This window comes from Westerdykella ornata (genome assembly GCF_010094085.1).
Source record: "Westerdykella ornata strain CBS 379.55 unplaced genomic scaffold EI97scaffold_36, whole genome shotgun sequence".
Lineage (NCBI taxonomy): Eukaryota > Fungi > Ascomycota > Dothideomycetes > Pleosporales > Sporormiaceae > Westerdykella > Westerdykella ornata.
In genome coordinates, this window is record NW_022986886.1 from 61,079 (window position 1) to 75,972 (window position 14,894).

A 14,894-nucleotide genomic window follows, 5' to 3' on the forward strand; every position below is an offset into this window, starting at 1 on the left:
TGCATTACCTGGGCGGGGCTTGTCTTGAGGTATTGAGACGCAAATGCGCGGGCGTACCGCTGCGGGGTCGTCTACGGAGGACAGAAGTGTTTTCTTTTGGGACGCATGTCTGTTATTATTTGAGGCTCCATGCGAGGTTCTTCCCGCTCCAAGGCAGGCCTGCGAAGAACTTGGGTCATCTAGCGTCGTATGTTTAGGACGACTGTGGAATATATGGCTGGCTTGAACATCAATGATGACAGGGAAATGCAATTGAAATAGCTTGTCCGCCTGCTCTGGATAGACGTGTTGTTATGTCCAGGGTACGGAGGAAGGAGTACTGTGATGGATGGATGGGATGGCTTGGCATTGTGGAAGCATGGATCCATCCATCAGATCTGCAATGACGCAACGGGTTGGCTGGCCTGTCAGCGGCGCTGCTGGCCAGAACTAACTTTGGCGGCATCAACATGGACATCACTCAGCTCGTCGATCTTCTTTCTACCTAGGTATCCTCCTCCATCCTTCGCCCATCTCTCTTCCTCCTAGATGATGCGCCATGTTCGCGGAGCTGGTTTGCGGGCTGCTGCTCGCATCCCGGACCGCCGTGGCAGCTGCCGTTGAGGCTGAAGAAGCATCCATATCCATGTCGCCGTCACAGTCACCTTCATCGAACCATCGCCGTGGTCGGCGTTTGCAGGGTCGCTTCCTGCATATCACGGGTATGCCATCCCCTCGTGTCCTGCCTTTGTACTTGCTTTTCTCTGTGTGGCTCGCGACTGACGTCCGGCTTCAGACATCCATCCGGACCCCTTCTACAAAGTATACTCGAGCACCGAATCAGATGCAGCCTGCCACCGCCGACGCGGCCCTGCCGGAGTCTACGGCGCCGAGACCTCTGCTTGCGACACGCCGTACAGCTTGATCAATGAGACGTTTGCCTGGATCGAGCAACACCTCAAGGACACAATCGATTTCGTCGTGTGGACTGGTGACTCCGCGCGCCACGACAACGACGAAAAGATACCTCGGACGCATGCGCAAATCATCGAGCAGAATGAGTTTGTCGTCGCCAAGTTCAGGGACGTGTTTGGCTCGAGTCGGGAAGCGGGCATTCCCGTCGTGCCGACTTTTGGCAACAACGACGTCATGCCGCACAATATCTTTGTAAAGGGGCCCAACAAATGGACCTCAAAGTACCTGGACATATGGAGGGACTACATCCCGGAAGAACAGCGACACTCCTTTCAGGAGGGGGGTTGGTTCTATGTTGAGGTCATCCCCAATAAGCTGGCCGTCTTCAGCCTCAACACCCTGTGAGTACGACTCGTTCATTGCTGCATTTCGGAGCCGTTGCTGAAGACGGCCAAGATACCTATTCGACTCGAATTCGGCCGTCAACGGATGCGCCAATAAACACGAGCCGGGTTACGAACACATGGAATGGCTGCGCATTCAGCTGCGCAACATGCGCGAACGCGGCATGAAGGCCATACTCACGGGCCATGTCCCTCCTGCACGGACTCGCAGCAAACGCAGCTGGGACGAGACGTGCTGGCAGAAGTACACTTTGTGGCAGCGCCAGTACAGAGATGTGATCATTGCTTCACTGTTTGGGCATATGAATATCGACCACTTCATGCTGCACGACTCGAACCAACTCAAGCGGGGCACCAAAAAGGGTGAAATGGCAGCTCTCGAGCAAACAGGACGAGTGAGCATGCTAGAGGATGGGGAGGTCACGGTTGCATCAGCGGCGGAGTACCTTAGTGATCTTGGTGACATGTGGGCGAAGCTTCCTTCACCCCCAAAGGGAATATCAACGTCCACGTCGACAGCAGGCGATCTTGGAAGCCAGTCCAAGAAGAATGGCCAAAGCAAAAAGAGGTTCCGTCGCCGGGTCGGTGGACGATATCGCCAAAAGTTCAGCGTCTCCCACGTGGCACCCAGCATCGTCCCAAACTACTTCCCCACCATTCGCGTCTATTCGTATAACATCAGCGGGCTGGAAGACTCCACCGGTCGTCTGCAATATACGTACGTGAAGGCGCCATTGCTCGACTCGCAAACGACAATGGACGTCAATGGAGGCCTTCCAGAAGTCGCTGACTTGGAAGAAGATGAAGAAGCGGTGAATGAACTAGCCAAGAGGAAGAAGGGAGAAGATCACAAGAAGGCAGGCAAGCGGCGGAAATACAAGTTTAAGGTGCCCGAGCCTCCGTCCAAATCGGCACCTCCTGGGCCAGCCTACTCGCCGCAACCGCTCACGCTCCTGGGCTATGTCCAGTACTTTGCCAATCTGACGGATATCAATAACGATTTTGTCTCGGACTCGGTCCCTCATGGCGATGGCCTGCCCGAGGCGTCCAAGTGGAAGGAAGGGAAACATGGCCGCCATCAAGGGAAACAGCCACGTCCAAAGCCCCATCCGAAGCCTTTTTCCTTTCAGGTGGAGTACAATACGACGGATGACAAGGTGTACCGACTGAAGGATCTCACGGTTCGAAGCTACTATAGTCTTGCTCGTCGTATCGGAACGAACAAGGTGGGGAAGACTGACGAAGCGGATGAGGAAGAGGAATCTGGAGAGGAAGACGTGGACGAAGAGGACGATGACGACTTGGATGGCATGGACAACGGGGACGTGTACGACGACGAGGAAGACGACGAGGAAGAAGACGAAGGCGAAGGCGACGACGAAACACATGTTGTGGTCGAAGCGAATGCAAAGCGGAAGCAACCGAAAGGCAAGAGGACCGGTCTTTGGAACGCGTTTGTTCAACGTGCATTTGTGGGCACAATGGACGCTGGCGACTTGAGCAAGGTGGACGTGCCTGGCGCATGGGAGAAGGTCGAGTAGGAGAGTAGGATACAGCAGGCGAAGTCATAGAAACCCCCATGGATATTCCAAAAGGTTGTCGATGATACCCAGTTTGCCCTCATTCAAGATGCATTGTTGCGTAGGGTGTCTAGTTTCCAGGAGAGACAAGGCACGAGGTAGCAAAAGCCGGACTAGGCCTTTGTGCATGAGGAAAATGATAATACCAAATGTACCATGTAATAAATAGTAAAGATTACTCTTACACAGTGATTTCCTTGTCGTCCTTCAGCATCAGACGAAATCGTGAATGGTACCAAGCCGGCCACCTCACGTCTCACAAGTGCCGCTGCGGACATGGATTCCAGTAGCGGTGGTTATGCCGTGTAACTGTCACTCGCACAATTTCGCAGGTCAATGACCTCATCGCACAACTGGGGGAGTGGCATAGAAAATTGGATGTTGGGCTGGGAGAGCTGTGAGCATAGGAATCCAAAGTTGATGATGAGTGCGAATCATGAAAAGTGTCTACCCCGTGATTTCATAAAATGTGGGAATCTTCGATTCACGTGTCAGTTGTGGGGTAGGCGCGGCGGAGCGGGAGAGCTAGGGCGGAGAGCGAGGGGGGAAGAGCCAGGGGGGAAGAGCCAGGGGACGCAGGGGCGGCGGGACGGGTTGGCAGGCAGGGGCCAGGCACATGCACACGACAGCCCAAAACTCATCATTGGTGTCTCTCCTTTCTTCCTCCCCCTCCCTTTCTTTCCCCTCTCCTGGCTCCAATTCTTCCTCCTCTGTCAGATTCACCGTTTCCTTCCTTCTGTGGCCTTCCATTGGTAAGTAGCCTCTTCGTTCGATGCCGGACTCTTCCTATTCACGGCCTGACCGCAACAGGAACCCTACACCATCATGGGATCAACCTCTCCCTGCGTGGACTCTGTCAGGCACATTCCTCTGTATTACGACAGCTCCGACTCCTACAACTCGGCCCTGAAGCTCATACTCACGCTACGTCCAGAATGGAGCAAGACAACCGACACAATCGAGTTTGTCAAATTCACTGACGGCATCACCAACACTGTGAGGCAACCCGGCAACGACGAGACAGCGGAACCATATTAATCCCTAGGTGCGCAGTTGCTTCAAGCGCTCAATAGAATACCTGGCCTGTCAGAGGCCCAAGTCGAAGAAGACTCAATCCTCCTGCGAGCCTACGGCCGAGGCACAGACGTCCTCATTGACCGCGAGAGTAAGTATCCATACCCCTTGCCCATTCTAGCTACATCGCTGATCCACTTCCCCCACAGAGGAAACCAGCTCTCATTCGCTTCTCGCCCGCCATGGCCTCGCACCCACCTTGTACGCCCGATTCGAAAACGGTCTCCTCTACAAGTTCCTCAGAGGCAGCGTGTGCTCCCCGGAGCATCTGCGCAGGCCTGAGGTATGGCGGGGTGTAGCTCAGAGATTGGGACAATGGCATGCAACTTTACCCATATCGAATATCAGCCAAGTGTCTGCCGTTCCAGCCCCAGACACTGTTCAGAATAGATGTGCATCTGTCGAGGCTACGGACTCGTTAACGCCCGGCAAACCCATTCCCAATCTGTGGACAACAATGCAAAAGTGGATACTGGCTCTGCCCACAAGCACCAGCACAGAGACGAGCCGCCGCGATGTGCTTCAGAGAGAATTGGAGTGGCTGATCCAGCAGCTGCTTGACACACCCGGCATTGGCGGCTCGGAACCGTTCGTCTTCGCCCATTGCGACCTCCTGAGCGGCAACGTCATCATCGAGCCGAGTCCCTCTTCCGCTTCTGCCTCTCGCCGCTCCAGTGCGTCCGAGGTCTCGGAAGAAGAAGGGCCGGTAGAATCCGTGTCCTTCATTGACTACGAGTACACGACACCCGCGCCAGCAGCCTTCGACATCGCCAACCACTTCGCCGAATGGGGCGGTTTTGACTGCGACTTCAGCGTCCTGCCCACTCGCTCCGTGCGGCGAGCCTTTTTGCGTGAATACCTGCGCAGTTACAACTTGCACTCGAGCCGCGCATACAAGGAGGCCGAGCTCGACGAGTTATTTAGCCAAGTCGACAGATTCCGCGGTGTTCCCGGCTTCTACTGGGGCATTTGGGCTCTTATCCAGGCCAAGATATCGCTCATCGATTTCGACTACGCAAACTACGCAGAGATTCGCCTAGGGGAGTATTGGGCTTGGAAACACGAGTACACCGGGGAGCGGAAGGCAAAAGGCTCAAAGCTGCCTTTACGAGAAGAACGTTGGGCACAGGAGTAGGGCATGCATGTCACCCGCGACTCATACGCCGCTGGTTCACGTCTGGGATGAACGCCGGGACATCACGTGGTAGCACGGGTTCTCAGTTTCTTTTCTGTGGCACCGTCCGCGTGCCGACTTCTGGATTGCTCCGCAGACTCGATGCCTGGGCACATTATGTTCCACGTTTCTGGATTTCTAGCTGAGGTGGTGAAGAAGAGCTCCGGATTTCAACAAAACTTGGTCTCTTTTCAGGATTTTGCACGTCACCGCCATTTCACAATCTTAGCATGTCGGCCAACCTTCCCCAGTTCTTCTTGCATAACGGGCGTCCTCTGGAAGATGGAAATCAACGACGACTCATGCATAACGACTTTGTTAACTTCCCTTTCGAACGCATACATACGCATCTACGGCTCTGGATCTCTGGGCTTGGACCTCTAAATCTGTGAGGGGTGGAGGCCTTGCAGGCATATACGTTTTCTCCTTGTGTTTAATTCTGGCGTGGGGTAGACTTACACGATAAGCCGCATGTTGCAGGCTTCATCAAGAGCCTCGGCGAGTGCAGGCTAGTTACAGAGGCGTCTATGGTGGCAACAGAAGGGAGTATACACCGTGGTGGATGACGGGAATTGCGATGATTGTTCTTCTGGGGGCTTCTCGCGGCTCCACATTCATCTACTGTTGCAGAGAGGTTTGGCGGGGCAAAGGGGCGGGAGATGGTGATTTGCGAAATTTGTCTTCAACAGATGTATACCCCCAGTTTTCCTTTTGAGCGTACCTTCTAAAATTCAAGGTGTGTAATTTCTCCATCGTCTCCAACTCTGAAAGTGTCGCCCATGGGTCACAACGCATCAATCCGTCACTCGCCAGAGGCAACTTTGTTCTCAGTTTACTGATTATGCTTGTATTTCTCTCGCTAGTCATTGAGCTTCCTTTTCCTTTTCCTTTTTCTTTTCCCTCTTTAAAACCAACCAGTTCCCATTGCGTCTCACATTTGCCGGAACCGTGGGCCGTGAAACGTACATGAATACTAACCAGGAATGGTCCAACCTTGGGTCTTTCTCAAATCGAGAAAGATCTAGGAATTCAAACGCAAGCATGGATATCGTGCGCGGCATAAGCAAAGACGCTGCAATGCACAAACTGGTTGATCGATGAATCAACCAACCGTTCTTTTTCCTTCAGTCCCCCTCGTGAAGAATATACCCAAAAGAAAAATCCCAGACCAAAAAAATCATTCTCTTTTTCCTCTTCGTTCTCCCTCTTTCTCTTCCCCATACATCTACGCGGCCTTGACCTCCTCGCCAAGACCATGGCCGGAAGAACCCAACCCACCGGCGGTGGCACCCATCCAGTCACCCTCCCCGAGATTATCGGCCTGCTGCATATCCAGCATGCCGTCCTCGAAGTTGAACGTCTCGCCCACAGCATCCAGGTTGAGCAGCGAGTCGAAGTCGCCGTCGTCAAACTCGTGCGGCATCGGCAGGCTGCTGAAGAGCACCTCGTCGTCCTGGTGGTGGGGGTGGAAGGGATTAGGCGGTAGGTCCGATACGGACATGAAGGGGTACTGGTGCTGGTGCTGGTGCTGGTTCTGATTGTGCGGGAGCGTGATATCCGAGATGGTCGTTGCAGGCGTTGGGAGAGGAGGAGCCGGGTTGGTCAGGCCCGTGGATGCAGAGTGCGAGATGGAGATTCCCGGGTGCGTATCCTTGATCGAGGTCGTCAAGTGGGCACCATCCATGTCGAGCTCGTGGTCGTGGTCGTGGTCGTGGTCGGATTCGGGCGGTGTCGAGGCCAAGAAGGTTTCGAGGCGACGGGCGACTTCCTCGTCCGTCACATTGGGCTGGCCCGGCATCTTCTCGAGCGTGTGCAGGTTGGTTGTGGCGCCATCCGGAGGCGGTGTCAGTGTCGAGCGGGACAGGTGGATGTGGGTTTGGTGAGGCGTAGCTGTCACATTGCTGCGGTGCATGGTAGTAGAAGAGGCCATGTCGAGACGGCGGCCGGCATCCACAAGGTCTTCGACAGTGGTCACGGGCGCCGGTTTGGCAACCGGCACTGCCGTGGCTGCGTTGTTGGCCTGCGATGCCATGGGCGCAATGTGGATTCCGGCTTTGCGGATCGCGGCCTCCAGGAAGGCAGTCGAGTAGTCGGCCGCGGCATACAGATCTCGCAGCTTGCCCATGACAGTCATGCACTGGCAGAAGCCACGGAGCGACGCCCGACGAGTCTCCTCCTCGGGCGCCTTGATGTCGAGCAGATGAATGATGATGGCTGGGAGAAGAACGGTGACGCCGGTGGTGGGAAGGTATTTGACCAGATTTTGCTGGTCGAGGCGTTGGGCGATCGACGTGATGGCTGAGGCGGCGCGGCGCACATTCCTGCGGGACACCTCGAGGACATCGGAACCCAAGGCGGGTTTGCTCGTCGACGTAGCTGACCCACCGTGGCTCGAAGGGAGGACCTGAGGACGATGCAACGCAGAAAGCGTAGTGAAGAAGACCATGTGTAGCAGAGCCCTGTGCAGATCCAAAGTCTTGTCCCCCGAAGGCTCGTCTGTGTACTGGGCCGCCTCGGGCAGCTCATTGACCCATTTCTGAAGCTCCTCGTCGCAGTCCTTGACCTGGCTCGTCTCGGGATCGAGCTTCTTGGGGAGAAGCATCATGGTGGTGCGGTCATTCATCATGCCTTGGGCATTGTTGAGCACACAGTATTGCTTGGAGAGCACATGGGAAATGCACAGGCACAATTTCGCCTTCTCGATGCACATGATGGCGAGCTGCCGCTGCATATCGACATCCCGGGCTACACGGCAGTCGGCGGGAACGCAGGAGATGGACTCTGGCAGGGCAGCGATCTCAAAGTCGTCAATGGTGAGCATGGGCACGTCGAAGTCCTCGCTCTTTATGCGGGTCGGGCGACGCATTCCGAGGGCAATGAGGCGATCGCGCATATAGGTCGACCACCATATACGTTTCCACAGCTTCACCCGCTTGGCGTCCATGTTGGTCTTGTCTGGGTTGCGGTGGAGGCCGATGGTGTGTGCCACCGACGTCGCAACCCCCATCCAGTGCCATGTGTCCTTCTGGTCGTCTGGGGTCTCGTAGTAATAAGTCAGGAGGAGCAGCGCCTGCACCAGGGAGACACGGTCGGATTCGTAGTCGAAATCGTAGAGCAACTGTAACATTTGATTAGTCAACAATTCAGGAGGTAATTTACCCTCAGAAACCTCAGAACCCGGGGGGGCGAAGTGTTGCCGCTTTCGGCAAGTCCACCCAACAAGCTCGGCCGAGGGAACCTGGAAGGAAATGCCAATGGGCATGAAACTCACCCTAGTCTTCTGGAAGAAGTCTTTGCGAGCCTCTTTCCTCGTCCCATATCCCGCAGCGCGCAGATGGTGCATGTCCACAAAGGCCGATCCCGCAAACATGACGGCCTGGAACAGAATCAGGCTGACTTTGCCCAAACTGCCATCGGGCTGGTCGATGACAGTGAGGAAATCGTGCAGATCCAACAGGGGCATATACGGATGCACATAGTCGAGGTATGCGCGCAGCAATTCGCTACGAAGCGTGCCCTTTGGAACCGTCAATGCGCCCTTCCTCTCCAGATAGGCAATCTCATCCGGTCCAATTTTGGCCGGGAGCGGTTTGATGAAAGGCGGCAGGTCGGCGGCATGGAATGTCGGCGTCACGTTGGCAAAGAAGGGCGCTTGGATGTCGCTGCTAAAGGGGGTGAAGGCATGACCGAGCATAGACAGGCCATTGTTGGTCGGAGAGTGCATGGACAGCCTGCGCTGAATGTCGGTGAAGGCATTGAGTGAGCCCAGGCGACCATGACTCTGGTCTGCGACTGCGTTGTTAGCACGTGCAAACAATACAATCCAATACAGGAACGTCGCAAAGGACAAAACTGATTGGAATCATGGCGGAACGCACAAATGGAGTGTGGCACGTGCTCATCGTGCCGACCCTCAGCTTCATGTGACGGCCGTGCTGCGGCCGAGTTCAGGTTTTGGATGCCATCCAAGGCGTCACGCGATGCCAGCTTGCGATTCACATTCGACGCAGCAGCATGGGTGCTCTCGGGCTGATGTTCGTCATCTTTTGGCCATTTCCTGCACGCGCTTTGTCAGCCAGAGAATCCGGACGTCGTGGATATTGCGGAAGCAGGGAAGGGAGAACAGATTGAGCAGAAAAAAAGACTCACTTTTTCCTCCTGCTCTCCGAAACGATGCATTCGACCTCGTCCAGCCTGCAATTGGTGCACGGCGCGCCATGCTCTGTGACATTGCATCGGACCTTGCGCGCTCGACAGCACTGGCATGCCTTGGAAGCCCTCCGCTTTACTGAGCGTCCGGTGGTGTGGCCGTCGAGTCCGGCTTGAGCGGCCTTGCGCTTGGGAGGTTGAGAGTGGGCATCATGGAGATGGTCAGAGGGGGATCCGGAGCACTCGGACATGGTGTCGTCGGATGAAGGGTGTTGGAGTTAAGCTACTGTCCCTGGGGGAAGTGCCCTGGTTCCTTGGTCTGGAGAGGAAAGAAGAGAAGGGGAGGAGACTCAGGATGGGGGAGCGTACGCGGGCGGAGCCGGGGAAGGCCTAGGTTATGTATGGGTGCAGAGTTCGCCATGGTGGTGGAATCCGCTTGATGGGCTGCGATTCCCTACCCGTCAGAGTCAAAGTTCTCATGGGATGCTAGCGCATTACCCCAGGCGCCCCCCAGATTCGGACCATCGGCGCTGTGCCTCTTGGCGGACTCGTGCTGGTCAATGATAATCCTGATAATCCTCCGTGGTGTGGTCATTCTCGGATGCCCTCGGCATATTGCTCCCGCCTCAACACGCCGCCAACGTCAGCCACTCCTTGTTCGCGAAAAAGATGCCGCGGTACGTTTCCATCCTGTGATACAGTACGGAGTATCTACCATCACAGTAAGTACACAGTACGCTCTCATGCGTGGTGAGGGACGGTGGTGGCGCATCGTCGTCGCCTGCACGACATCGTCAAAACGTCCATCGACGTTGATCGCAGTGGAATGGCCCGGATGTCCAGCCCGAGTCATTGGGAGGCAAACCATCCATCGCAGAGAAGTCGGACCCAGAACAGAACTCCGTAGGGGTTTGAGCGGATTTACGTTTCTGGAATGGAACTGTTGGGAATGCGCGTTCCCGAACTGCGCCATTGGCCGCAAGATTCCTCCTGTGGACCTGATAACAAGCCAACATAATCATGCAGAGCCGTATACTACTACCAGGTGACACTATACTTGTGGATGTAGCCGACAACGCACAGCGCGTGCAGAGTCAAAAATTGCGGGATTTCCCTCCAGGGCGGACATTGTGGAGCTCTGACCAACAAGGTGCTGATGATGATTCCCAATCCACAACCTGTCATCTATTTTCATTCACATTCACCCGCCACCTGGCGGGGATGATAACTCCTCGTCCGCCGCAAGCCGCTCTGCCCTGTTCTAAAGGGCAACGTTCAATGACGAAGCTCGGAGAGTCGGGCGTACATATCCTCAAAGTCGCGCTTGATGAGCCTTGGACACGGAGAAAATGAGGAAGTGTGCAATCACCGATGCACTGCAAAAGCTAATGCTAAACGGGAACATGTGGGGCAGCAGAAAGCACGCGGGGCGCTTCTGATTTTGCGGGGTTGTCGTCCCACCAAGGGCCTGTCACTCTGCATAACTCATGAATCGTGGGAGCTCGGGCGGTGAATGTTCGGACATTCGGAGCCTCCGCTCCCCCGCCATGTGGCTTGGGGCTGGGCATGAGCCTCAGAACATAAAACCTTCTGTCCATGGAGCGGGAGTTCAGACGGGAATTGACCGGCTGCAGCCTGTAACAATAATCATTAGCTTATTGTTGTTGCAGAGCTTCCATGTAGATGTGCAGTTGCATCCGTCACGTCACCCGACCTTGAGAACTGCTCAAGTGCTGTCAGCCCCGGGACGTGCAGCGCTGAATACATCATCAGCAGTGAACTGCCACATCTGTCAGTCCTTCCGAGACAGAGGACGCCAAGTCTTTCCTTGTCGGCGTAGGCCGCGGTACTGTACTGTGCGTACCTGGACCAGTGCCTGGGTTCCAGTTTGCAAGAGCTGGAACGCCCTTGGCGTCTGCAATTTTGTTGGCGTCCAACGGCTGGTCCGCGTGGCAGTGGTACGCAATCATCTAGACCACCTGGATCGGAAAATTATCTTCGCCGTGGGGAATCAGGGGCAGACTAACCTGAGGGAGACTCGAAGTGTATGCCACGGAGTCGTACCATATACCCCCTCATGATTGACAGTCGATAATGGTAACAGCAACTCCATTATGAGAGTCCGATTACGAAGCAAGCCGCCGTTGGCCAAGGCCAGCTCCCCGTGCTTGCAAGGCTCCTGTGCATCCGGGAAGGATGGGGGTGGGGAAACCAGGGGTGTTCGGGCAAACACGGCGTATACCATGTTGATGCTGGTGTGCACCAAGAAGCCTGCAGAGAGCTAGTTGCAGTCAAATGTGTGTTGAATCAGGTTTACTGATGTTGATATGCGAAGCAGCCCGGCGGGTAGCATGGCGCGAAGTCAGAATCGTCGTCAGGGTCTCAACGTGCATGTCCATATAACTCGAATTCGAAGCCGCTGCTCATGTCTTTCAATCTGGTGCTGGACGAGGGGATGACATCCCATCCCTTTGGAAGCATATGGTATGCAACGGCGGAGAGTAAGGAGAAACAGAAGGTCGGAGCTGATTTCCAAGTCGTCAGCCGTAAAGCCCTTCTTCTTCCTACTGAGGGGAGTGAGTATCTGCGCCTTCCACGTGACAACAAACCACGAGCCAATCACGATATTGCACTAAACCCAAATCCGACCTCCTACATCTAAAATTGTGGCGGACAGCATACAGTGTTGGTATAATGTATACCATCGAAAAACGGCACTGAAGCTCTGAAATGGATGGCGAACACCCATAGAACGGTCGGAGCTTTTACACAGTAGATGTTCAAGATATTGCTCCATCGGTTGCTTGCAACCGGCGCAGACTTCATCCTACAGGTCCGTCTTTGGGCTTATGTGGAAGCACGACTCATCGAGACGAGCAAAGCATCCCGCTCCTGAATAATGACTACAGGGCAGGCCTCCAGGCCACAATCTCTCCTTCGATGGCGGAGTTTTGAACACGAATGCAAAGTCGTCGAACACCGACTCGTCACTTCTCTTTGCAAGATGGAGATCATGCTGACTCGAAACTTGCGATGTCGAAATTGGCATTTTTTTGAAGCAAAATGCGAGGAATTTCAACAAGTTAACAAAGCCATACCTGCTCGGTAATCATGAAGGGGGTGAACTCTCTTCCACCATGTGTGGAGACTCTCAGGTTTGTGTAGGGGATGGTCGGCCTGCATCAAATAGGTGTCAGTGAATCTGTCTGTTTCAAATCATACTGTACTCTGAGCTTCGGATTTGGGTCTTAGAAGGCACGGTATATATTTGCATATGGAGCATGTTAACGGATTGGCACTAATACTCGCCAAACAGAGGAGATCTATAGCCACAGACCTCATCAAAGACGGTGGTTGTTTTCGCAGCTTTCATCTATCCCAACGCGGTTAGGCCAGAAACCAACCTCGGCTCATCCAATGTTGCTGCATCCCCGGCTGGACTCTACCCCACGGGGACCTCCAACAGCAACTGTGCCCTTTATATCCCGTATCATCATGTAAGGCAGAGCTTCAGCAAGAGCTTCAATCTGCTCTCATCCACTCCTCTCTCCCTCACCGACCTTCTCCAGCTCCGCGCATAGGGTAACACCATGTCGTCCAAGCCCGTCGTCCCCTTCTCCGAGCCGCCATACCTGGCCGGCCTCCCCTCGCCGTACTACAAGGAAACGCATCTGAGGTGGCAGAAGGCATGCCGGCAATTCATCTCGAAGCACCTGCTGGAGCATGCGTTGGAGTGGGATACCATTGAGACGCTGCCGGAGCACGTCTTCCAGACGTTTGCTAAGGCCGGCATGCTGCTTCCTTCACTGCCCGCTCCTCTGCCTGTGGAATGGCTGAAGAAGCTGGGAATCCACGACTTCTTGGGCGCTGTGAAGGTTGAGGAGTGGGACTACATCCACACCATGATCTATTGCGACGAGGTATTTCATATGGGCAACGCGTCTCGGTCTGACGTGAGAAACTGATGAAGACGGTGTTTAGATGGCTCGCTCCGGTCTGGCAGGTCCCTCAGGCTCGCTGACGACTGGGATCTCGTTCGGCGTCCCGCCCATCATCAAATACGGCAGCAAGCAGCTCCAGGAGCGTTACCTGCCTGAGCTCCTCACCGGAAAGAAGCGCACGTGTATCGCCATCACCGAGCCCGAGGCTGGCTCTGATGTCGCCAACATCGTCACCACTGCGACCAAAAGCCCCTGCGGCAAGTACTACATTGTCAACGGGGCCAAAAAGTGGATTACCAACGGTATCTGGGCCGACTACTCGACCATGGCCGTGCGGACGGGTGGACCTGGCCCTACTGGTCTCTCCCTCCTCGTTGTACCCCTAAAGGGCTACCCAGGTGTTACCACTCGCCGTCTCAAGGTGGGTGGCCAGGTCTCGGCTGGAACCACCTACATAGAGCTTGAGGATGTCAAGGTCCCCGTTGAGAACCTTGTCGGTGTCGAGGGCATGGGCATGAAGTACATCATGACTAACTTTAATCACGAACGGCTCACCATTGCAATTGGCGCCACCAGGCAGGCCCGCGTTGCTCTCGCCGCTGCCACCGAGTATATTCTGAAGCGTGAGGCCTTTGGCAAGCCCCTCGTTGAGCAACCCGTCGTCCGACACCGATTGGCCAAGGCCGGTGCCTTGCTCGAAAGCCAGTGGGCGTGGGTGGAACAATTCGTCTACCAGATGACCCAGCTTCCCAAGGAGACAGCTGATATCGAGCTCGGTGGTCTGACCGCCATGGTCAAGGCCCAGTCTGGCATCGTCCTGAACGAGTGCGCGCAGTGCGCCCAGCTCCTCTTTGGTGGCAACGGCTACACCAAGTCTGGCCAGGGAGAGCTGATTGAGAGTGAGTGGAGTCGGGTCCCAGACAGCTGACAGCTGATTTCTAACATGTGGGCAGGAATTTACCGCGAGGTGCCGGGTGTCCGTATCCCTGGCGGTTCAGAGGATGTCATGCTGGATTTAGGCGTGCGTCAGCTGGTGAAGAACTTCAAGGCAAAGACTGCAGCTCTCGAGAAGAGCGGTGGTTCCAGGCTATAAGCAACGTGCTGCACGAATATACTGTCTGCCTCAACGCAAAGACCACGTGGAAGAGCTGTCTATTTACAGACGCGCACCAATTGATACCAACCCTAGCGTGATTGTACATGTACCTTTCCATACATGCATCTTCACATATAAACAACAATAGTCAAATTATTTGGCAATATAGGCTTCGCTTGGCTCTGGCCTTCTTCCGCACCTCTCGTTCACCAGGTTCCCCGCGTTCCTCGTTCTCGTACCAACAAGGCAAAAAAGCGAAACACGAATCGTGATTCCAGTCCTAGGACATGGAAAATTGCCGTGCAACTCTGCCTACTCGTATATATGGCTGATATTGCTTTGCACCGTTTACACGCCCTTGCATATGCTCCTTTCTGGGCCTTTGTACTGTGTTCGATGGCATTGGCCTAGAACCGACAGCATAGGAGCTGCGTTCGTATGTCTAATGCTAAGAATAGAATGATCGATTGATTCAACCCGGGTGTTTTTACAAGCTGTGAAAACAGAATAGATTGGCTTGGCCTTCTGATATTGTAAACCCTGCGTTGCCAGGTAGAGGAATGAGGACTCTAGAATTCAGTT

At 54.8% G+C, this 14,894-nt stretch overlaps 6 protein-coding genes across 6 annotated transcripts; 5 read left to right on the plus strand and 1 right to left on the minus strand.

The window, feature by feature from the left end:
* Positions 1–416: 416 nt before the first annotated feature.
* On the plus strand, positions 417–3,059 carry EI97DRAFT_436809 (Endopolyphosphatase). Its single transcript, XM_033799209.1, has 3 exons — positions 417–701; positions 776–1,295; positions 1,351–3,059. Exons 1-3 carry the CDS (start codon positions 539–541, stop codon positions 2,837–2,839), a joined length of 2,172 nt encoding a protein of 723 aa, XP_033650106.1. The 5' UTR covers positions 417–538; the 3' UTR covers positions 2,840–3,059.
* A 644-nt stretch (positions 3,060–3,703) lies between these two features.
* On the plus strand, positions 3,704–5,087 carry EI97DRAFT_445645 (kinase-like protein; the record flags this gene model as incomplete). Its single annotated transcript, XM_033799979.1, has 3 exons — positions 3,704–3,874; positions 3,932–4,043; positions 4,102–5,087. 3 exons carry the CDS (start codon positions 3,704–3,706, stop codon positions 5,085–5,087), a joined length of 1,269 nt encoding a protein of 422 aa, XP_033650107.1.
* A 1,085-nt stretch (positions 5,088–6,172) lies between these two features.
* Positions 6,173–9,680, minus strand: EI97DRAFT_205549 (uncharacterized protein). The gene is made up of 3 exons (XM_033793717.1): positions 9,276–9,680; positions 9,005–9,183; positions 6,173–8,912 (listed from the first exon to the last, which is right to left on the minus strand). The coding sequence occupies exons 1-3, from the start codon at positions 9,524–9,526 to the stop codon at positions 6,352–6,354; spliced, it is 2,991 nt and encodes a 996-aa protein (XP_033650108.1). The 5' UTR covers positions 9,527–9,680; the 3' UTR covers positions 6,173–6,351.
* Positions 9,628–10,417, plus strand: EI97DRAFT_205543 (uncharacterized protein). Its single transcript, XM_033793715.1, has one exon. The coding sequence runs from the start codon at positions 9,836–9,838 to the stop codon at positions 10,322–10,324; it is 489 nt and encodes a 162-aa protein (XP_033650109.1). The 5' UTR covers positions 9,628–9,835; the 3' UTR covers positions 10,325–10,417.
* A 1-nt stretch (position 10,418) lies between these two features.
* Positions 10,419–11,764, plus strand: EI97DRAFT_205544 (uncharacterized protein). The gene is made up of 2 exons (XM_033793716.1): positions 10,419–11,320; positions 11,380–11,764. The coding sequence occupies exons 1-2, from the start codon at positions 10,763–10,765 to the stop codon at positions 11,593–11,595; spliced, it is 774 nt and encodes a 257-aa protein (XP_033650110.1). The 5' UTR covers positions 10,419–10,762; the 3' UTR covers positions 11,596–11,764.
* A 963-nt stretch (positions 11,765–12,727) lies between these two features.
* Positions 12,728–14,509, plus strand: EI97DRAFT_405978 (short-chain specific acyl-CoA dehydrogenase mitochondrial precursor). The gene is made up of 3 exons (XM_033796578.1): positions 12,728–13,195; positions 13,257–14,115; positions 14,170–14,509. The coding sequence occupies exons 1-3, from the start codon at positions 12,866–12,868 to the stop codon at positions 14,307–14,309; spliced, it is 1,329 nt and encodes a 442-aa protein (XP_033650111.1). The 5' UTR covers positions 12,728–12,865; the 3' UTR covers positions 14,310–14,509.
* The last annotated feature ends 385 nt before the right edge of the window (positions 14,510–14,894 follow it).

What these genes read in the sequence shown, in the direction of transcription:
- EI97DRAFT_436809 (XM_033799209.1), top strand. Translation starts at nt 539, where the DNA reads ATGTTCGCGGAGCTGGTTTGCGGGCTGCTGCTCGCATCCCGGACCGCC. An exon ending in TCGCTTCCTGCATATCACGG is followed by an intron (nt 702 to 775) that starts GTATGCCATCCC and finishes GTCCGGCTTCAG; the next exon opens with ACATCCATCCGGACCCCTTC. An exon ending in GTCTTCAGCCTCAACACCCT is followed by an intron (nt 1,296 to 1,350) that starts GTGAGTACGACT and finishes AAGACGGCCAAG; the next exon opens with ATACCTATTCGACTCGAATT.
- EI97DRAFT_205549 (XM_033793717.1), bottom strand. Translation starts at nt 9,526, where the DNA reads ATGTCCGAGTGCTCCGGATCCCCCTCTGACCATCTCCATGATGCCCAC. An exon ending in TCGGAGAGCAGGAGGAAAAA is followed by an intron (nt 9,184 to 9,275) that starts GTGAGTCTTTTT and finishes AAGCGCGTGCAG; the next exon opens with GAAATGGCCAAAAGATGACG. An exon ending in GCACGTGCCACACTCCATTT is followed by an intron (nt 8,913 to 9,004) that starts GTGCGTTCCGCC and finishes ACGCAGTCGCAG; the next exon opens with ACCAGAGTCATGGTCGCCTG.
- EI97DRAFT_205543 (XM_033793715.1), top strand. Translation starts at nt 9,836, where the DNA reads ATGATAATCCTGATAATCCTCCGTGGTGTGGTCATTCTCGGATGCCCT.
- EI97DRAFT_205544 (XM_033793716.1), top strand. Translation starts at nt 10,763, where the DNA reads ATGAATCGTGGGAGCTCGGGCGGTGAATGTTCGGACATTCGGAGCCTC. An exon ending in ACCTGAGGGAGACTCGAAGT is followed by an intron (nt 11,321 to 11,379) that starts GTATGCCACGGA and finishes TAATGGTAACAG; the next exon opens with CAACTCCATTATGAGAGTCC.
- EI97DRAFT_405978 (XM_033796578.1), top strand. Translation starts at nt 12,866, where the DNA reads ATGTCGTCCAAGCCCGTCGTCCCCTTCTCCGAGCCGCCATACCTGGCC. An exon ending in CCATGATCTATTGCGACGAG is followed by an intron (nt 13,196 to 13,256) that starts GTATTTCATATG and finishes GACGGTGTTTAG; the next exon opens with ATGGCTCGCTCCGGTCTGGC. An exon ending in CCAGGGAGAGCTGATTGAGA is followed by an intron (nt 14,116 to 14,169) that starts GTGAGTGGAGTC and finishes ACATGTGGGCAG; the next exon opens with GAATTTACCGCGAGGTGCCG.